Source organism: Myripristis murdjan, chromosome 13 (assembly GCF_902150065.1).
Source record: "Myripristis murdjan chromosome 13, fMyrMur1.1, whole genome shotgun sequence".
In the NCBI taxonomy this organism is placed as follows: domain Eukaryota; kingdom Metazoa; phylum Chordata; class Actinopteri; order Holocentriformes; family Holocentridae; genus Myripristis; species Myripristis murdjan.
In genome coordinates this window covers 27252569-27275031 of record NC_043992.1, presented here as the reverse complement: position 1 = coordinate 27275031, position 22463 = coordinate 27252569, and the positions used below count along the sequence as shown (strand labels likewise).

The 22463-nt window shown below is 42.0% G+C and overlaps 1 protein-coding gene across 1 annotated transcript in view; it reads left to right on the top strand.

Annotated features, from left to right (window-relative positions):
- The window catches only part of cbl (Cbl proto-oncogene, E3 ubiquitin protein ligase), a 44859-nt gene that overhangs the window by 10352 nt on the left and 12044 nt on the right, over nt 1–22463 (top strand). The window contains exons 3-9 of the mRNA XM_030066676.1: nt 11375–11521; nt 13696–13852; nt 17331–17452; nt 18383–18520; nt 19326–19413; nt 19715–19846; nt 21182–21409. Of these exons, the coding sequence (XP_029922536.1) occupies nt 11375–11521; nt 13696–13852; nt 17331–17452; nt 18383–18520; nt 19326–19413; nt 19715–19846; nt 21182–21409 (1012 nt within the window). The remainder of the gene's footprint in view (nt 1–11374; nt 11522–13695; nt 13853–17330; nt 17453–18382; nt 18521–19325; nt 19414–19714; nt 19847–21181; nt 21410–22463) is intronic.

Below are 22463 nucleotides of genomic sequence, written 5' to 3'. Positions count from 1 at the left end.
GTGTTAGGAAAGTCACAACTTTCTGACATGACCGTGAATTGGTCAATTTTTGATAGTTGCTGACTATGTTGCAATGAAGGGGACTTCACTTCTGCATAGCGCTATTCTCAAATCACGTTAAAGGATCCTAGTGTCTGTGAACGCTGAGTGCAGCGTGGGTGGATATGCTATGTCATGATGCCCAGCAGATTTCTCGACAATGGCATCCCAAGAGATTCAGACCACATTTTTATCCCTGACCCTCCACACCCCTCAATATGAACTTGACAGATTCTTTTAGTCCCCCCTTAAGACATGAAATTCTGCAAGATGAAACAGAGTTGACGTAGTAAAGCACAAGCTTGGTTTTGTTTATTTGTTAAGCAAGCAACAGTGTGCAAAGCCCAATCTTGATTTTTGCAGCTGAGTTGTGTGGGTGAGAGGAGTCATAATGTTCTATATAGATGGAGGAGAGAAGGAGTGAGGGAGAGATGTTCATACGAGAAGAAAAGAGGGAGTATGAAAAAGTGAGGCTTACAAAGAGTGTGAGAGAGAAGCCTGGGAAAGAGACTGACAGCCCATAGTCAGTCAGCATGAACAACACAACACACTAAGCACTTCCTGCTTGTTTGCACCACTCACTTCCTCTTCTTGTTTTACACAGTTGTGGCAAGACATTTTACGTCCTGTTCTGATAGAGACACACTAGACGAATATAATGTTAATCCAACTTGATTACAGCTATAAAAGAGTGAATTTTGATTAGGTCAGGGCAGTTCCATGATTCAAGGAACGATATTTACACCAACTATATAATTCAAATGCTGGCATGTATTTGCCTGTGGCCATTTAGCTTATCTGGTCTACTAGGCAGTCAGTAGACCACACTGTGTGGTGGGTCAGTGGAAAAAATAATTTAACTTCTAGATTAGTAAAATTAGCCTATGAGTTTTGACTTCCTGCAGCTGCCGTGGCCCGTAGCTGAAACGGTTTAATTCCTCCGTGCTGAGACATGCGACAGAGACGACTGCGCTGTCTTGGCATGAATTGCTACCTACCAAATTTTATCGCTCTAGTTAAAGTGAGTGTTTTCATAGAGTCAGATAGGAATTATGGGTTAACCATTACTCATCTACAGTCCCCAAGCCGAGAGCAACACAGTAGTTGGGTTGATCAATGTGTCCACAGATAGTTCCCTTCGACCCCCTCCTCCCTGTATCTGTCCGGATATTGTTTTGACCTCTCTGTGAGAGCCTGTTTGATCTGTCTTCCTGGGCTAAGCTGCCGTTGCATCCTGACCACTGTCGATACATCCAGCTGCTCACAGGAAGTGGTGGGCTCTTAGACTGAAGGGTGATCCCTCTGCAATGTAGGACTGTAAAGCTTGGGAATCACAAAAAAGTAGAACAGTGGGCTGCCTTAATAATTCAAGTGATATTGTTAAGTCATTGTGAGTAATTCGACAACAGACTGAACCAGCTTGGCCCAAGCAGTAGGCTAGTATTATGTGGTATATTTTATTTGCAGCAGTCTGTACTTCATTTTGTCTAATTTGGCTTGTATCTCATTTCTGCACACCTAATTTGTCGCTGGCGTGAGGCATTAAGGCTGTCGGCTTTGCTTGAAAGCCCTACTAAAGCACTTCTCTGCCCTCCCCCTCCTCCCTTCCTTCCTTCCATCATCCCTGCTTCCCTTCACTGACAGCTTATAGGCCCAATCCTTTACACAATAGAAAAATGCATTCCAGGCATGCTTCAGTTATATTATTACAGTAGTCAGTAGAAGCAGCTTCTGGTCATTCAGTGTTCCCTGCATCTGAGCCGCAGCGGATGACCAGTCAGCAGCATTGATGTGCATGCTCGACCGAGGTCAAGGGCCTTGTTGCCCTGCCTCTGAGCTATGCTGGCTGCCATGCAGAGACGGTCCGTTAACAGTGATTTTTGACTCACTGTGATTCACTCTCCATGATAGCCACCACCCAATTGTTCTATTAATGTTTGTATAGTTAGTGACAGATAAGAAGTTATTTACTATAGTGCACAACAAAAATGGTTATTCTAAATGCTAATTCATTTAGAGTTTTTTTGTTCATGATATTAGATGTAATGTTAAATAAAATATGTATCTCTTATGATGACATTGGTATAGTGTGATATTGTCAGCTATTTCAGAACTCATCAGAAAAGGTTGACATGAAAATCCAAATCTTTGAGAGGGCAAAAATCATTTTATGTTTACTCCTGATTTAGGAGGTTAATATCTACATGGTTTGCATGGAGCCTGTTCTTTAGTAGCATGTGTGTACAACTGTCGCATCTGCTGTCATTGCACTGCTGGTTAGCTCTTCCTGCTTTTGCTGGGACACTTGTGTTTTCAGTTTAATTCTTGGGACCAGAGTTTATTTGTACCTTGGGTCACATCTAGCTGATGCTGTCAGACCTCGATAACATGGATCACAGCGTGAAATCCATTCTGCAGCTGTTTACAGTAAGCGGCGTCTGTGCCGTCATGATTGATGTAGTCAAGCCTTTGCAGACCAAGCACAACGTGTCATTGTACGGTACAGCACCTTTGCTATTTGCAAATGTCATCTGCACCGTTTGCTATTTTGGTTCGCCAAGAGAGCTCCATCCTAATTATGACTTGCTATTTTCTATAAACGTACCTGACATCCGTGTGAGACAAAGGTTTGTCTCTGCGAGCTTGGCTCCAGGCTTTGACTATCTGTACCCTCATCTTATCATCGTGGCTGTAACACTGCATGAAAGGTCGGCGCTCACAGCACTGGATGGAGCCACAAGGAAACGCAGCAGTGCATAACAATAATGCCATGCTGAGCCGATGACAGGGGAAAGTTTGCATGAATATTATCATTCAGTCCAGTTTGATCAGTGACTGCTGAGCTATGTTTAGCTTATTGGCTTGGGCACTCCCACTCAAATTTTATGACTGTTGTAGTAAATTATCCCATAAAGAGATACAGTCATTACCTGTGATAATAAGCATGACACGTTGCTAGTTTTGGACTCATTTCACATCAGCAGGTTCCATCACAGTATTCAATATTTAATGGAAGACCTGCTAGACGTGCCTGATAGGCCTCTGCGGTTGCCCTGTCTGGTTGGAAAAAGGTTGAAAACTGTCTAGAGATAGATAGCTTATGGCCCAACTTTCAAAGGAAAAAAATACCAAAAGTGAAGGTGAAGTTGACTGCTTATTTTTAATTATTAAAAAAAAGTTTAATCATGTTGTTTTGGGGCACCCTGGTGGCTCCCTGGGTAGAGCATGTACCCTGTGTTACTGAAGCTAAGCAGCAGCAGCCTGGGTTTGAATCCGGCCCAGACCCTTTACTGCATGTCATCCACCATGTCCTTCCTGTCTCTCTCCACTGTGCCTAATAGAGCAGAAATGCCCAAAACATAATCTTTAAAAAAAGGTTTTCTCAAGGAAGTGAAACACCCAGCTATTCTAAATGAGTCACTGCTAGTAATGCGCTCATCTGTTGCCTGTTTACACTCCACCGTAGACAAGAATTGGAATTTACGCTTTAGATCGAAACTGTACCAAACACAAAACGCCATATTTTGGAGTCTTGGGTCCAATTTGGCCCAGATAAGCTGAGACAAGCTTCAGGCCTAAAGCACATCAGTATCGCTAAACTGAGCTGAGGCCATCTCATGCCCAAAGACATTTAGCCTAGTTTTCACATCAAAGAAGCCCAGAGTGTTGCTTCATTCACTCTCAGATATGAGTCACACTGAGTGTCTTACCCTTTTTACACATCACTGCACAAACTGAGATGGATTTTAAAAGAATTTAGAGGGTAGCTAGTTAGTTGTGAAGGGGGTGGGATTAGATTGAAAGGCATTCAGTGGTTAGCCTAGCAGTCACAGGGTTATCAGTGGTAACACTGGAAATGGAAAACCTGGTTCACACTTTGGAGGCTGTGGGTGTTACAGCTTGGATTACATTGGCCCACACTTCTAGCTCTGGGCTCTACATGCAGATATAAACACACACACACACACACACACACACACACACAAAACAGCAGAGCATCATGGTTATTTATGTCGCTGCAGTATCAGCAAGCAGCCGACTCATGTAGTCCTCACCCTATTAGATTATGGTGATTAGCATGACGTAATCCACTAGCCTCTCTGCCCCACGGGGTACAACAACAACACAAGTGCTTACTATTTATTCACACAGAGATAAACGAGCTCAGATATGGCTATTGTGGTTTAGTGAGAGGATTAAGTGAAAACATTGTCTTTTTTTCCCACTTGTCTCTCCATAATAATGCGAGTATAACCCTGTCTAATTGGCATAACACTGAACAACTCATAATGGTTTCTGGAATAATGGTATTTTATTGATTTATTTTATGGTCTAGCCTATGTAATAAAATGACTTAAAATGCCCAGAGGAGTTGGTCTGCATTCTTTTGCACAGGTGTATGTTTGAGTATGTTATTTTTGTTCAGAGTGTGTGTAAGGAAGCAGTTAAGTGTGTTTGAGTGATTGCTCAAGTGTAATGGTGGATATGTGTGTGTTGTGTGTGTGCTGTCATGGCTGTTTCCTGATGGAGATCCGGAGTGAAGCCAGTTCCGGAGAGTTAAATTTATAAAATGATGACTGGGATGAAATGGGAACCTAGAATTTCCATCTAATGTGTGCTGTGTTCTCACTTTATAACTAGATTTTATTTTAACACCTGCATGTTTTTGCATTCAGCACATACACTTTCTCTATAAACCATGATCTAGCTCTGCTCATCTCCTCTATCGTCGCTTACACCCAGTTACAGCCTTGTTTGTGAGCTCGGTGCAGTTTGATCTGCACCTCAACAACATTTCCAGCATCACCAGCAGCAACAAATCACCTCACAGTAACGTGACACTGTGAAGATAACACAGCCGCATGAAGATAATAGAGCTTCTCGTGATCCAGTCCTTGATTCAGCCAGTCCAGACAGATAGACGGACTCTCACTCTGCACGGTTGACCCTTGCTGGCTGTGCTGTGATGCATTAGCGCAGTGCGGAGCCGCCTGGTTAGCTGTGCTACTTTATCACAGCCAGCAGGAAACAGGAAGGGAGCAGCCAGCTGCAAGGTCAGAGGTCAAGCTATAGCATGAGGGGGAGGGGGGACAAAAACCTAGTGTCCAGAGCCATTGGGCCAGAGAAGGGTTCGGCTTGTTGCCTTGGTAATCATTCGGAATGAAGGTGAGAGAGGTACAAGGGAGAATACTGCACATTTACGGTGATCCAGTGTGGGTTAGTGAGCCCCGTTTTCTGTATGTATAGCTCTAACCCACTGACTCCACATCCTCCTTGGCACAGCAGCTGAAACAGCAGCAACAGTTGTAGGGATAGGCTATTGGAGCGCTGGCTTCTGCCCAGTACACACACCAACTACAGAGCTGGCATTGTAGGAGGCAGAGGGACAGAGGCGCAGAGGGAGGGAGGGCGAGAGAGATGCTCTAACAGATACTGGCTTGCTCAGCTACTCGTGAGACTGGATTTGAACCTGTGTCTCAATGAGAGTTTTGACACAACTTTCAGATTTTCCTTCTCTCACAGTCTCTCCCCCCTCAGAGATGCAAACACAGAGGAAAGGCTCACACACAGGGCATTTCTCATGCCAGAGACAGCTGTGCCACCCTGGGAGCTTGATGCCGTTCACTCCACTGTTCGCCTTCACAGCATATTCTCTCTCTCACTCTCCCTCTCTGTCTCTCTCACTCGCGCTCTTTATCTCATACCCTTCCTCCCTCCCCCATATAACGCTCTGAACATCATGTGGTTGCCTGTTTCAGAGAGGTGCTGCCCACTTTGTGCACCTTCTCAGGATGCTGCAACCAATAGCGATTGGGGGGAAAAAAGACCTTCAGTCTTAGTCTGAGTCATGCTAGCATCATGTGACACCTCTGAGGAGCACTGCAGGACTCACTGCAGTAGAAACATGTTAAGGTATGATGTCAAAAAACATGTAGTTTGTATACAAGAACATCCTAACATAGGGAGTAATGCATTGTTTTGTATGCGGAAAAAAACAGATGAAGCTTTTCAGACAGGCCCATCTTAAGATAAGATAATCAAAAGACCTTATTACTTTTGTTTGTTGCTTATTCTAAAGTTGTATACGTGACACACTCACAGAAAAAAGGTCACAATAATGACAAATTTTACAGCCAGCCAAATACCATCAGTAAAATACTTATTGATTCAGCTTTTGCTTTTTAATTGGCCTGTATTGATAGTTTGCTGATATATTGGTCCATCTCTAACAACCAACATGCCGAAGTTTTCCCAGACAAATGTAGGCCATGTCCCCACTAAGCCAGGTAAATTTGAAACTGGTGTTTTCGTGTTCTGTCTGCACAATACTACTGCAGTGTTCTTGGACCGTTTTCCAAGAGCCCACCATGACAATCCCATGTGTGTGTTCTCAAAAAGCTCTGTTTTCCTTCTCTGCACAACAACACCAGACTCGTGTTTTCAAATTTACACAATTTGGAGAGCATTTTCAGAAAGCTCTTTTTTTTTAAAGCCAAAATGAAGAGAAAAAAAAATAAGCATCTTCAAATGTACCATTGCTTAGAGTAGACTTAGTGGACAACCTTGAATTAATTGCAGTGTGTCATCCATGATAGATTTACTGTATAATGCAGCCTAGCTTTAGTAACCTATGGTCACAGAATTTCAGAGCATATTGTGCCCTTTTAAAGTCCCAAATGTTGATATCCAAGCTTATTATTGGCATCAGTCAATTAACTAAAAATGAAATTGAGTCAGGGGGTGTGGGTTGAAAGGGGGAATTTATAAGCTTGAGGATTTAACTGGCCTCAGTGAATGTTGGAAGTACAAAAATGAGGCGAGTGGATAAGTGGATTCTTAAGACAGTAAGCGAGCCTAGATGTGCAAATGAAAGCTTTGAGTGAGGGGAAGATTAGCGCTACATACAAACTTGAGAGAGGATAAATGACTTCATACGATTACGCTATAGATGAAAGAAGAGCATGGGGGGAAAGGGGAGGGGGGCAGGTAGCTGCAGTTTAGATAAAAGCACAAAGTAGAGAGATGGTGACAGAAGAATGAATGAGACTGCAGCTTTAAGGCTCCGTGGGCCAGTAGGGCCAGGAAGCAGAGGAAACACAGGAGGACCTCCTGCTGAGACGATAGCTGTTGAAGAAAGCAGTCAGAAATGCAATGTCACAAAGCACATTTGGAGCTCGTCTCTGTGGAGATGACACTGGAAAGGAAAGATGTTAACAGCTATGACTACATGAGCTCCATTGGGAGATGCCTAGAGGAGCTGAAGGTCTCATTTTCCACATTGCATCTCTAGTGACGGTTGCCACTGACTTCAAAGACATCACAGATCTGGGTTTGGCTTCAATTCGTAGCTGTAGATTTTAAGCGGACAGCGCGGCTCAATAGATTAGTCAGCCAGCTGCAAGACCATTTGCTGTTGGAAGAAGGTTTTACTGCTGAGCGCGTAAAAATATAACCCTTTTAGTGCACGCTGCCGGTGTAGACCTTGCATATTCTATCTTCCATATTTCTCATGTGCGCTTTCTTTGATATAAACTCATCCTAACACGCACTTGCCTGTTTTGGCCGGGTCTCAACAACACACTAATCTTACTCACTGTAGCCCATCCATCCTCAGTCACTGTCCTCCCTCCTCATTCACTCTTTCCACTCCTCCCTCCCTTGCTCACTCATAGGGTGCATAGTGTAGTGTGGGGCAGCTGCGATGTGGCCACCCTCACATTGCTCTCTCTCATGCATGTCAATTCACTCTCCCCGAGAGCCAAGCACAATCCCCCTCTGTGCTGCCTTGTAAATCACGGCTTTCTCCTCATAACACTCCTAATGCTCTGTTAGGGTGTTGGAGCACGGTGGCATGGTGCTGCTTCCTCCTCTCCTCTGCTCTCCTCTCCTCTGCTCTCTTCTCCTCCTTTACTCTATCCTCCTCTCTTTACGCTTCCTTTCCTCTCTTCTCATCTGCATGGTTTTTCCCCTCTCCTCTCTATATTAATTAGCAGGCATTTTGTTGAGTTGTAGAAGCAACCAAGGACAGCTCTCACAAAGAGAAAATGCATAGCAAAAACTAAATTTCAGTGACTGCAGTTTTAATGCAGCTGTGGTGCTGTAGGCAGTAATTCTAGTTTTGTCCTGTTTCTGTTGCTGTTTGGGTCTAAGTTCTGCTTAAATTAGATATGCGTCAATATCATTTTAAATTAACTGGATATTCAAAATGGATAATTAGTGAGGGTGAATATGTAAACTTCAAATAAAGTGAATAAGTGAGATTTCAGTGAATGAGTGAGGTCTAATGACATTACGTAGGCTACGTTACTAAGTTATGTAGAACATTTCTGGCCCTTTCTGGAAGATTGCTTTTGGATCATTTTATGAGAAAAGACAATGACACTTGTTATAAACTGTGCAGTACAGTGCTAAAATACAGCTGCAGCACCAGCAACAAGCACCCAGTCCATCAGCCGAAGGCAAAGAACACACAACAAACAACCCTCATGTCATTTTTACCGGGACCAGCAAGGAGATGTGACTCATGTTGTACTTAGGACGACACTCAGAGGATCTATACAATGATAGGCTTCTAATGAGCATTGCTGAAGGCAAGGACTGTCAGCTTGTAAACTACCTTGAGTCAGTCTGTGGTGATGCACCACGGCTAAATCAATGCAAACACAACACTGGACAAAAATCAAGGTGATCCAAGACGATTTGCTTTGGCCTGCACATGATTCTGAAGAGTGCATGACACTCATCACAAAGAGTGTTTTGGAATGCCAAAGTGTTCTTTAAGTATGTGCTTGTGCATCCTTATCCTGGCCTTTTATGGAAATTTTCTCTAATGATGAAGAACTCATTGACAAGAGAGTGTCCTCCTCGGGTCTTTATTAATCACACCTGCACCGGCGGGCTCAGGAAGCCATCAGTCAAAGTTTCTGGCTGAATGAGCGCCGTGCCCTTCTTACAGTCCTCCCATACATTTGTAGACAAAGGTTTTTGTGTTACATGTAGGTTTACAATGGTTATTCTTCCATACATCAGTCAGTAATGATGTTATCACATCATGTGGTTGTCAGGCTTGCCTCTCTGCTCATAACTAATAATTGCTTGTCAGTAGTCAGTGTTGCTCTCTGCAGTAGCAGGTAGGCCACGTGCCTACCTCAGGGAACATCTGCTGGTCGTGAGAGTATACGAGAAAGAGGTTAGCTCATCCTTGGGTTATTGTCATTACTCTATGGTTTTTGTCCCGCTCTCATCTGGACAACAGCCAGCAAATTTAAGACTGCAGAATATAGAGATTCATAGGATTGCTTTCAGACAATGTGAGGTTTTTGAATCCTGATAAGCATCATATTTATTTTGCTATAAGTTAATGAGCACATGTTAGACATGAGTACAAACTGAATATGATATTAGCCATATGAGCACATGCCAGAAAGATAAGTAAAGGATGAATAAAACAATATGGCAATAATCTTCCTCCACAACCCTATATACAGTACAGTCAGTTAGCCACATTGCATTAAGGCCGGTACACTGAGTGATAATCTCGCTGCAAACTGCTCCACCCAGCAAAATATTTTGCATTGCCACAGGTAGCACTGACATGTTCATTCTGATCATTAATTACCATGCCCTTCACAATTTAAAAAATGTGTAGCTTACCTGTGTATTTAGTAATGTCATAGTATGGTCATATTGTGTGCCAAGAAATACTGTATTTTCACTTCATAATCGATATGAAAAGCAAAGATTTATCGGGTAGGCATGCATTCCTCCTTGTAGACACTAACAAGTCATGTTCAAAGTGGGGAAAAAAGAAATTTCTCCCAGTTATTAACTCTAAAACTCAACCAGCAGGACACTGTGTGATAGGCATGATGGCGAAGTGACCAGCAATAATGGCAACCGCCAGCTCTAAACATGCAAGAGTCCGTCCATTTTGACAATTTGGAAAGTATCAAACGATTTTCAATGTAGCAAGTCCCTGGGACCCACAGGTGGTCATTTGAAAACTTTACCCACGAAACAATTTCACATCATCATCACATACACGCTGTAGACTACCTAACTCGCAATTTTCAGAGTTGATGTGGCTGCTTTCGTCAGAGTGGGAATTGTCGTTCTCTTGCTGGCGGAACAGGATTGATTCGGTGAAGGAGGCCGAGTCAAAACAGAGAGACTCAGCTAGCTTACCTTTCAGTTCAGTCCCAGCTGTGTTGAAAAGTTGAAAAGTGAAATACTGCTGCTTCCCATTCACGCAAACTGGGAAGTTATGTGTGCAGATAATCCATTTTGTGAATCATGTGACTTCTTGCACACATTCGTTTGCATTAGAAAACACACTTAACTTACCAGCTCAAGTCACACGTCTTCCTGGGCACTGGGTTGAAAACAAAATTTAACTGGCTGTTTGGGTGCGCTGTGGATATAATGAGGTGTCTATGGATATTCTCATTTGTCCAGGTCATCGTTCTCTTTGGGCAAATTGAATCGTAGGCAACTGGACTTGTATTTGCCCCTTGGATAAGAGGCGAAACGTCTTCCTAAGACAAATACAAATCCAGTTGCCTACGATTCAATTTGCCCGAAGAGATATAATGAGGTCTTTATTTTAATGGCAGCCAAGGCCTCACCGGCAGAGTCACTCTGTTTTGAATCAGGCTCCCTCGCTGAATCATCCAATCCTGTTCAGTGAAGGAGAGATAAGGCACCGCTTTAGCATTATTAGGGTAAAAATAGGCTGTGTTCCTGGGACACATCAATGGTGAATTTACTGCATCCTTTTGGATTTTAACGCATCAGGGACGCAGGACACGCACTGTTCACCATCCTGCCCTTCGTTGACCTTTGGTACTAACTGCCACAGATATAAATCAGTGAAAGTGAAAGAGCATTTCAAATCAATGAACATTGCCCCCAAAGTATGTCCTCATTATGAACAAACTAACATAGCAGCTGTCCACCAAGTGTCAAGCTTAAAAACGCACAGTAATTTATGCCATAGATCTGACATTCTTTGCATAGGGAAAGGCTAAATGCAAATATAGTTTATCTTTTTTACTCCATTAGAAAATCGCACACATAGTGTTAAAGACAAGTGACACCTTTATCTGCTCTTTCCTCTTGCCCCTGCTTCCTCTCTCCTCTTCCTTTCCCACCACCATTCCTATTTTTCTTTTCCTCTTCCTCTCTTTTCCCCACATCCTCCTTTTCCTCCACCCTTTTCCTCATTTATTTATTTTGAATCATCTCTTTCATAAAACTGTACCACAGGCTGACAATACTGCAACCACAATGCACGACAAAAATGCTGAATCTCACTCTTTGCTTTTCTCTCCTGCAGGCGAAACCTGACCAAGCTGTCGTTGATCTTCAGCCACATGCTGGCTGAGCTGAAGGCCATCTTTCCCAACGGTCTGTTTCAGGGCGACAACTTCCGCATCACCAAGGCAGACGCTGCAGAGTTCTGGAGGCGCGCCTTTGGGGACAAGTGAGTCAAATTACACTATAACATAATAGCACTATAACATACCATTTGTTCCCAAACAAGGGACCTGTTACCCCCCTGTGGTCCCTTAAGGAGGCTAAATACATTTTGGCAAATTAACATTTATTTAATTTACTAGACGTTAATACAATGAAAGAATGACTATTCTAATGAGAGATTTCACTGAACACATTATTCTTACTCATCCTCATACAGGTGATATTGACAAAAACAAATCATTGACTGATGGGTTTGGCAGCATGTTGTACCTTGGGGTTCCTGAAATATGGAATTATTTTATTGGGAAAAATGGCCATCATTTACTGGAGGTATGACAAGGAGTGGGATTTGGCACATCTCAGCCTAACAGGGTCAGCATTTGATCTTGAAGTTTTTAATCATGGAAGTTGAGTTTAACTCTAAAGCAAAGACATTTACGAATCCAGGCTTTATAAAATATAACGTCATGGAAGCATTTAAGAACAATGACTCTAAGATTTAGCTGGGAGAACTACAATAATTTATCATATTGATCTATTTAACAGCACCTTAACAGTTCCTGCTCTACTTTGTCCACAGAAATGTCAGTATAAGAAGATTTGAAAGTTTTTTTGGCATCCATATTAGTCCAGGCACTTTCCAGAAAATTCCAGCCTCAAACACATTAAAACTATTTAAAAACAGGGATTGTTGATTTACGTTGCATTTCTGTCGCTGTTGTGTTATTTGATGTTGTATTTTTGTTATTTCTCGGTTTATTTGTCAAAAGTGAATCCACTGACGTCACTGGGGGATGTTCTCCGCACAGCTAGGAAAAAAATCGTAAATCTTAAACAGATGTTAGCTGACATATTTCAGTTTCAATCGTGAAAAGTAAACCAGCAACAGTTTCTTTGTAGACCAATTTGCAGCAGTGTGAAACAAACAGGCAGGGAGAAATCCAGCACAGAAGAGGGAGAGAACACTTCTTTGGTCCGTTAAGCTCCATTGGCCCTGCAGCAGCTCTTTGTGTGCATCTTCTGTTGCAATTTAACAATGGATTGCAGCATTAGAAACACAATGTAAATCACCAACCCTGTTTTTAAATAGTTTTAATGTGTTTTAGGCTGGAATTTTCCTTTCTAAGGCATAATGATTTAATGGACCTTACCCATGACTAACACATTAAAGAACCATTCAAAGGACAAAATGACCCAAAGGTCCACTAAATGCAGATTTGCTATGCAACAAAACAGCATGCATGTAGTTTATATTCACCATTGTGAATCAGATTAAATTAGTGCCAGACTGATATGGGATTTCTGGGACCATTACTGATTTTTAGAGGGGAAAGATTCACCGATTACCGATGTAGCAACTGATATAGTGAAGTTTTAAGCTGGAATGTAAATAGACTTTTTCTATGTGTATCTGCTTTCTTTAGCAAATTTCCTTTATTGAAGAATATTAAACATTGTTATACATTGATAACCAATTCTAGAAATAAACTAAACTAAAAATAAAGAGTGAATACTTGCTAACTAAACATCAGTACTGTTCAGTGTCACTGAATTGCTGACCATTCAAATAAAGTATAAATTTCAAAAAATGGTCACACTACAATGAAATGGCTAATAGTTGGGCTAACATCATTGCACATGAATAAAATGGTGCTCACTGAAACCGCAGTAGTTTCAGCTTTCAGCCACATCCAATTTAACTCAAAAACAGAAATAAACCATTTTAGAATAGGTAAAAATAAGTAGCACATTTACTTGATGCAAAAAAAAACTGCATTGTTTTACCATTAGTTGGGCATGGCTGCAATGTGGAGATCTGTGGGTACCGATCGAACCCAGTTTCATTCAGATATCTTGAGGTGAGAGGTTAGAGGACCCCGTTGAAAATAGCTAAACCCCTTCGCCCAAATTTAGCTTAACTTTAGAGCATGATTTATTTTCCTTGCTAACCTGCTGCTGACATGCTTGGCACCAGTGAATTCCTTAGGTCATCTAGCTTTTCATATCAGCACATGTCAGTTAGTGTATGCCAATATTAATATAATACCAATATATCTATGACTGGCCAATATCAACCACATATGTCAGTTGGGCACTAGTTTAAATCATGATGCTCAGTTTCTGTTTCAGTGTGCGCTTGGGGGTATGTTCATGTTTTGTTGTCATGCTGTGTTTCAGGACCATAGTGCCTTGGAAGGTGTTCCGTCAGTCTCTCCATGAGTTCCATCCAATCAGCTCCGGGCTGGAAGCCATGGCCCTGAAGTCCACCATCGACCTCACCTGCAACGACTACATCTCTGTCTTCGAGTTTGATATCTTTACCAGACTGTTCCAGGTGGGGAACGGGCATTTGTGTGCATTCGCTTACACACACACACACACACACACACACACACACATACAGTACACAGCACTTCACTTATTCTATTATCGTTCCCTTGTGAGTAAATGAGAGAGACAAAAGAGAGAGAGAGAGAGAGAAAGAAATGGAATGAAAGAGAAAACAGAGACAGAGAGCAATTCATAGTGGTCTATTAGCCTGGTGTAGGAAACAAATCTCATTTGAGCAAGACATAATGAACTTTAGCTCATCTGCCACGTCTTTTTTTGGATAACTCTATCAACTTGTTACAAGGATGCCTGCTGACTTCCTCACACTATCAGATGGGACCAAGACAGAAGCTTACCCCCTGCTGTGCTCACCCATTCAGACAGAACCGTTTGGCTCGTTGCGATGCTGTCAGCCTGTTTAAGTTGTTTTGTTGGGTTTCTGCTGTGTCCTCATGTGGGCCTTACAGGCCTGTGTTTTGTTGTTACTGTTTTTTTCTTTTGACTGTAACCATCCAAAGAGTCACATTGACATCTTTTTTTTCCAAGGACACTTGACATTATACAAGATTCCCAGGTTACTTTTTTACTTCAAGAAAAGGTTTATAGAGATTGTGGAACCAGTTAGTGCTGAAACTATTGAATCATACAATTGATTGAAAATTTGTTGGTCATAATTTTGATTAATCCCTTTCGTTATCAGTTAAAAATACCAAACATTTGCTAGTTGTAGCTTCACAAATGCTAAGGTGCTCTTGTGTTTCCTGTCATAAAATAGAATAAATTATTAATCAAACATGATAGATTAATCCACATGAAAAAGTCATTGCAGCACCAGAACAGCACTGAGAAGAAGCAGGCGGTGTGGAGCTGTAGATTGGTATTGGCATTGCAGACCTCGCTACCAGAGCACAGCTCATGATGAGGGAGCTATGGTGCAGTGCTGCATCCAGCCAGGCTTTTATTCTTTGCAATGATAAACATGAGGCAGTGAAGAAACAGCTTTGTTTGTGTTTGGGGTATGTGCATTCTTGTCTGTGCATATTTATGTGTGCATGTGCTGTGTACCACTTATCAAGGTCCCTTTGCTCATCAGTGTGTCAGTGAACCTGCAGGAGGAAAGAGGGAGGATGAAAAGGAAAAAATGGTTGGCAGAGAGGAAAGGGAGGGTAGGAGGCACGTTTACCAGACATCATCCTCTGGGCTTATCTATATAATATAGTGCCAGCAATTAGCATCAACATTGTACTGAAGGAAAAACACAGAGGAATTATGCCATGTCTTGTCTAAACCTGACCATATACATTATATTAAAACCAATCGCAAATGATTTGTTGATTATACCCTGGATGGCATTATCTCTTGCTGCTTGTCTCAGGCATAGATGGGCTTAATGAAGCCTAAACAGATTACAGGCCTACAGACATTTCCTTTCACACTCCCTTATATAGAACAAGCCCTCTTATAAATGTCCTCTGAAGAGGAAGTGAGCCTGTGGCCATTTTGAGCTTTAACCTCCATACGGTAAATGATGTGAAATGATATGTCCCTTTTTTCTCCTAGTTGAGATACATTTAAATGTCTCTCACTACATGTGTGTCTTTTTAGGCCAGTTAATTTGATACATCGGTAAATAGTTAATTTCAATCAGTCAATCAGACTTGATTTATGTAGAGCATTTAATACAGCATGCATGGCTAGAAGAAGAGTAATGCGTTAAAAAGAAAGCAAAAAAAGGAAAACTAGTATAGATAATAAATAAAACCTAGAAAAGTGCAGTTTCTGGGGAAACTGCAGGGGAAGCTGGAAGCAGCTTAAAATGAGAGCCACAAACTGCCTACTGGTTGCTATGGTGATCAGGGTGGTTGCTAAGGTAGTAGAAGAAGGAGTTGAAGTACCTAAAGAAGTACTAAATGTAGTACTAGAAGGGGTTGATGCAGTTGAAGTAATACTAAATGGAAAAGTAGAAGCAACTGCAGTAATACTGAATTCAGTAGAAGTTGAAGGGGTTAGAACACTTGAAGTAAATGTAACAGTAGAAGGAGAGTACATACTTGATGAAGTATTAAATGTAATAATAGTTGAAGGGATTGAAGTGCTTGAAGAGGTACTAAAAGTAGTAGGAATACAAGTATTACTATTACAAGTAGTACTAGAAATAGTAGCAGCAGTAGTAATTCAAGAGGTTGAAGCATTAAAGGTGGTATTGGAAGGAAAAGTAGTTGAAGGGGTTGAAGTACTTGAAGTAGTACTAAATGTAGTAGTGGTACAAGAGATTTACATGCTTGAGTAAGTACAAAAATGTATTGGTAGTTGAATGGGTTAAAGTGCTTAAAGTAATATTAAATGTAGTAGTAGTAGTATAAGGGGTTGAAGCACTTGGAGTAGTACTCAATACAGTGGCAGTAGAAATAGTTGAAGTATTTGAAGTAGTGCTAGAAGTAGTATCAGTAGCAGTATTAGTAATACCCAGGGGTTAAAATACTTGAAGTGGTACTGGAGGTTGTAGTAGAGGAAGGGGTTTAACTTGTGAGTGGGGGTCATGTGACCGCTGAACTGAGAAAGAACAGGAGCACAACCTGGGGAAACCGGTGCGCCCGCTAGTCATCTGACTGAAAGCTGAAACAGGATATAAGCTCAAACAAACACTCTAAATTCAAAAATAATGTTAATGTTATCATTAAAAATGTGAATGTTTCCATAGTAAATATGTTTATGTTTGTAAGGACACCATCAGGAGGGAGATGCAAAAGGAGTGTTACTACTGCTGCTATTGAGGAAACTTTTTGCATTTTGCTCTTAAGTTTGACTTTGTCATCTCCTGTTGGCAAAAAACTGTATTTTACTTGAAACAGTGGCGCTTTATGCACAGCCACCTCTGCAGTTCATTTACAGCCTTGCAGAGGAATTAACAGTGTGGTAATTCTGCTTTCTCACAAACTGTGGTGACAGTTGTGGTATAACCACCTACTCACAAACACACTCACTCACCTATGAAGTAAATTGGCTTATTATTTATACAAATGTCTCCAAAAGCATTACCGCCTTCTCGTTGTTGGACTGAGTGTTGAAAAAAAAAATGCACTTACTTGAATAGTTTGCTTGGGGGTGCTTTAGATAGCGTTTGCAGTTGGTTGTAAAAGCGTAGCTGTGCCTTTTTAACCTACTCCATTCTGTGGCTCTAGAAATGCCAGATGAGTCACAGGCAGTTTAAAGTGTTTCACATTTCGCCAAGGGACATTTCTACAAGGTGTGACCTAGGTTAAAATGACCATTATGTACAGATCACACTGATGCTCAGGAAACTGTTTTAGCATCCATGATTCAGTATATTTCTCCATTACTGCGCTCATGCTGTCACTGCAATGTCCATTCACTCACACGGTAGATGACTCCCTCTCTCTCTCTCTCTCTCTCTTTCCCCCTCTCTGTCTCGTGTGTGTGTGTGTGTGTGTGTGTATGTGTGTGTGTGTGTGTGTGCGCAGCCTTGGTCATCTCTGTTGAGGAACTGGAACAGCCTAGCAGTGACTCACCCAGGGTACATGGCCTTTCTCACTTACGACGAGGTCAAAGCACGGCTACAGAAGTTCATCCACAAGCCTGGCAGGTGAGACACAAAGGGAGACGTAAGCACACACACAGACACACACACACGCACGCACGCATGCACGCGCACTGCGATTCATGCCAGGTCAGTCTATTGTCAAAACACAAGCAGCAGTGAGATTTGGTGACATTTGCTCCATGGTATGAGCTCATTGTAGCCATGACTGTACATTTCTCAACACCCTGCATATCTTAACAAGCCCTGCCCTCACTGTCAGCGCCCAATTACTTACAATGAATTCTGAAGTTCATTGGCTATTATTAGTCTCTGTAGGCACATGTTTTGCCAATGTGAGCAACACATACACACATTATTTGTGTTACCACTGCCACTTTCTGTTACCTGAGCAACCAACATATGAATGAGGTCATTCACAAGTCCGTCTAACGCCTGCATGGACGCTCTCACAATCACACACATACCCATACAAACACAGAAAACATGAACAAGCTTTGACGTAGGAGGGCACCAGTTCGGTCTCAGTGCCTTTTTCACATGCTGGTTATGCTATGGTGTGTGGGTGGGTGTGTGTGTGTATGTGGGTGTGTGGGTGGGCGCGTGTGTGTGAAGAAATCAGGGCAGCATGGTACTGGTACCTAGCATCAATGGCCTGATTGTACACAGAAAGCTGATGTCACCTCTGCATAGGGCCACGTGGAAAGCAGTGCTACTCAATGACATTCACACTTCCAAATGCTCATTTGCTAGGATATTTCAATGTATGTTTTAGTCTGTATAGTTGGAATTAGATGTTTTTATGGCAAGATGCAAACAATGTGTTTTAAACAACAGGTTATGTAATGTGCCTAACGAGTAGGGACAGTTTTCCCCCACACAGTTGAGTGTTTTTTGAGGGCATTTTTATTGTGCTCCACCAGTTTCCTTTGACACAGCGACAACATATCTTATTTCTCACGCCTGTTTCCCCAGTTACATCTTCCGACTGAGCTGTACGCGGCTGGGCCAGTGGGCCATTGGCTACGTGACAGCAGACGGAAACATACTCCAGACCATTCCCCACAATAAACCCCTCTTCCAAGCCCTCATCGACGGCTTCAGGGAAGGATTGTGAGTTCAGCTGCACCTTGTTTGTCATCCTTAATATACCGTTTTCTTTCTTTAGTGGACTTCTCCTCCACCTCTGCTTGTTCACTACCTCCCTGACTGGTCCTGGATCTTTATTTGATGTCATTGTAATAGATGATCTCACAGCTAATCTTTGTGTCATAGACAAAGCTTCTCCTTTTTTCCTCTGATTTCCCCCTTTCTTTTCATTCATCTCTGTAACTGTGCTGTTTTATTTCACATCCCACGACTGAGTCTGCCTCTGAACTCTAAACCAGCCGAGCCATATCATATTTCTTGTTCCCATCATTCCACTGTTATCATAAGCAGAATAGAGATGCTGGTTTATAATGCTCTGCTCTGTCAGTGGCTCAGCTCACTGGTGCAATACTCATCTTTCTACGCCAACGTTGATTCCTTTGTTTAACAAAAGCTAAAGTTGGCTTGTCGGAACCTGTAATCAGATGCTGAATTTAAACCTGGAATACAACAGATTGGCTCTGCCTCGAAAACATCCATCAAAAGGCAGTTGCAGCATCAGATCCATTTGTAAAATAGTTACATGCATGCATCATTGTGGTGATGATGTTAAAACAAGTTGTCAGACTGAATGAATGGACAGGGCAAATGCTTTTATCACCGCAGCCTGTTAGATGTATTGTATATGCAATCTCAACATACCATATAATAATGATAATGGCAACTTTTATGTGAAAATTCCTGTTAAAAGTGTCCGAGGACACTTTAAGGGAAGTGAATAATGTGTGTGTGTTTTCACTCTAACCCCCATGTGCCTCTGACTCTCCAGCTATTTGTTCCCTGACGGCCGGACCCAAAACCCTGACCTTACTGGACTGTGTGAACCTTCGCCTCAAGACCACATCAAAGTCACGCAGGTCAGAGCGCTATGTTGTAAATCATTCCCCTTCACTTGAAAGACTCGCTGGACTGTGGCCCTTCATAAAAAAGGGCTGAGGGGTTGCTGATGATTTCATTTTTTAATTTTGCTTTCATTTTTTTCTTTGTATACTTTGTGTATTTCTTGATAAGAATCTGTACACCACGGTATGTAAGGGATGTCATGAAAAAAAATGTTTCAGAGTGTGGGTTTTAATTACAGCAGAGTTTTCAAATACAGGCAGCATCGGCATATGGGGAGGATTGGGCTGATAATTATCTGGATTTTTCTTCCCGCAGGAGCAATATGAGCTCTACTGTGAGATGGGCTCCACCTTCCAGCTGTGTAAGATCTGTGCTGAGAACGACAAGGACGTGAAGATCGAGCCCTGCGGTCATCTCATGTGCACATCGTGTCTCACTGCCTGGCAGGTATGGGAGTGGGTGGAAGGACGGGCGGGTTTGTTTAGCTCAGCGTATCCACTTGAAGTGTCCTAAGTCAAACCTGTTGAGATGAGGAATCACCTCTGAACTGTTCAGCAGTGCTTTCCTCTCATCCATCCATCTATCTAAGGGGAACAGACGTATTAAAGCAGATATGTTGCAGATATGGTGCTCTTGTCTCGGTATCCTCTTACTAGGGATGTGCATTTCAAGCAAAAATGCTGTTTGATATTCACAAAGAACTATGCAGCAATTTTACAACACTGCCCCCTCCTTGTAACCCCTGACCTTCAACAAAACATTTCTCAGCATGTGTTGAAAATTTTTTCATTTTAGGATTTAAATATGGACATTCTTATATGTTTTGCATTAACAGTTAAATGTGATACAAACACTTTTTTGATTTTAAAATGCTTTTCATTTCATCGCAGAACACCCGAAGGTCTACAATGAATATGTCAGTACTGGAGAGATTAACCATTTCATCTGCTACATTTTTTATTTCATCATACTTTTAAGACCTCACCTAAGACCCTGTCTCTTCCTCTTTCTTGTCACGTTGCTGCCTTCCCGATCCTAAAAATACCACATGGCTGCAGCGATGCATACCTAAGCAAAAGACTGTAAACACCAGTATATCCTATTTTAAGACTAAAGCATAAACTTCCATTTATTCGTCACAAATCCATTTCATGAGCGGGCTTCACTCTCAGCTCTACCCGACTCTTCCCTGCTGCTTGTACCAGGGTTCACCTGATAAAATGATCTGTGATATTTTAAATAAATGGTTATATTTGTGTGATCCCTCATGATTTATATTGTTTTTTCAGGTCACAGTGGCTGAAATTGACATTCACATATTAAATAAAATTATTACAGTTTTATTATCATTGCCACACAAAGCAATGCCATGGGAAAGGGACAATGAAAATAGTTATAGGCTATATTGAACGTGGTAACACAGGTGAGTGATGCAGTGCTGAAGTTAGGCTAACTTAACAAAACTAATCTGAAGACTTCAGAATAGATAACCAAACAGCACAGGTGTAAGTGTAGGCTCCATCATAAACATCATAATGAGGGATAACACTGTCTGCTGGTGAACACTGGACAGCATCATGCTAAATTAATGTAGCATGAAAGTGGTTCCTATCTTTCAAAATAAGTCATTGCGTCTGTTACATTTCAGAGTGAAAGGTCAGATTTATTATGGTTATCAACTGGTTCCAATATTGGGGGGCATGTCCCCCCTATCCCCCTGTGCCCCCTGTCCGCTGGGTTCCTATGTCCTTGCTTACATCTCCCTTTCCCTCTGTCCTCCAGGAGTCGGAGGGTCAGGGAACAGGATGCCCATTCTGTCGCTGTGAGATCAAGGGCACGGAGCCCATCGTCGTGGATCCCTTTGACCCCAAGGACAACAGTGGGGGCTCCTATGGGGGCTGCAGGGGTATGTTTGGGGCCGAGGGTGCCCCTTCACCCAGCTACGATGATGATGAAGATGACAGACTAGAAGACCCCCACCTCATGATGAGCAAACTGGCCTGCACCAAGGTAAGATGGAGGAAAGACACCTGACCTTTACCAGACAAAAGGGATCTCAGTTTCCTCAAAGTTTGCAGGCCTGACACTGGCTAAGCTGCACTGTTACTCCCCATGTGGTGAATACTGAGGTGTTTCGCTGTTTTCCGAGCCTTTTCTTCCTCTGGATGCACGTCACGGGTTCCCACTGTCCTCTACTCCTTGTCTATTCTTCTGAGAGACCCATCTCTCCTCAGTTAAAACACCCTCTGCCCTGCCCTTTTTTATTTTTAGTGAGCCCCGAGCTCACAGCTCATATCAAATGTCTTTCATCTCCATCTTTCAAAGTGCCAAGGTAGGGGCTTCCTTTGTGCCCGTTGGTATTTGATGTGCGGGACGTACCCCTATCCTACATCTTTAATGTGTCTCGGAGAAACTCTCTTCACATTAGACTGCTTATGGAGTATGTGAACGCCTGAGATCATACACAAACTTTGATGTGGTCTCAGTTATATCTCTGGCTTTGAGTAGTGACCTGACCCCTTTCTCATCCTTCACTAACTCTTTAAGTGTACGTGTGTATACTGTGAAATACTTGGCGCTACTTCAGATATTTTGTGTTCAGTAGAGCCGGGTGCTAGCAAGGGCCTCATGACACGGCTCATATCATGATAAACGAGTCAGGGTAGATTTGTATTATGATCCCTAAAGACCTTAAAACACAGCCACAGGGTAGATTAATATATAATAGATTATGAGACAAACTCACACAAAGCAATTCAATTAAATTAATTCCCTTTCCAAAAATAATAAGTACAACGTGCTTTTTTAACACAGTGTACCAAAATGTAGGTATCACAACATCATATGAAAGTGAAGCGCACAAGTGGTTATAATGGGCAAGAGAATTGATAGAATATTGCCAAAAATAGGCTAATATTTGTAACACTCAGCTGTAACTATGAGTTGTTTATTCTTCATTGTGATGAAAGAGTTAAGGATTGTGATCAGTTTATGATTCAGCAGCTGTGGAACAGTAACAAACAGTAACAAAATAAGTGCTATATTATTGCTCTTATTAAGTGCA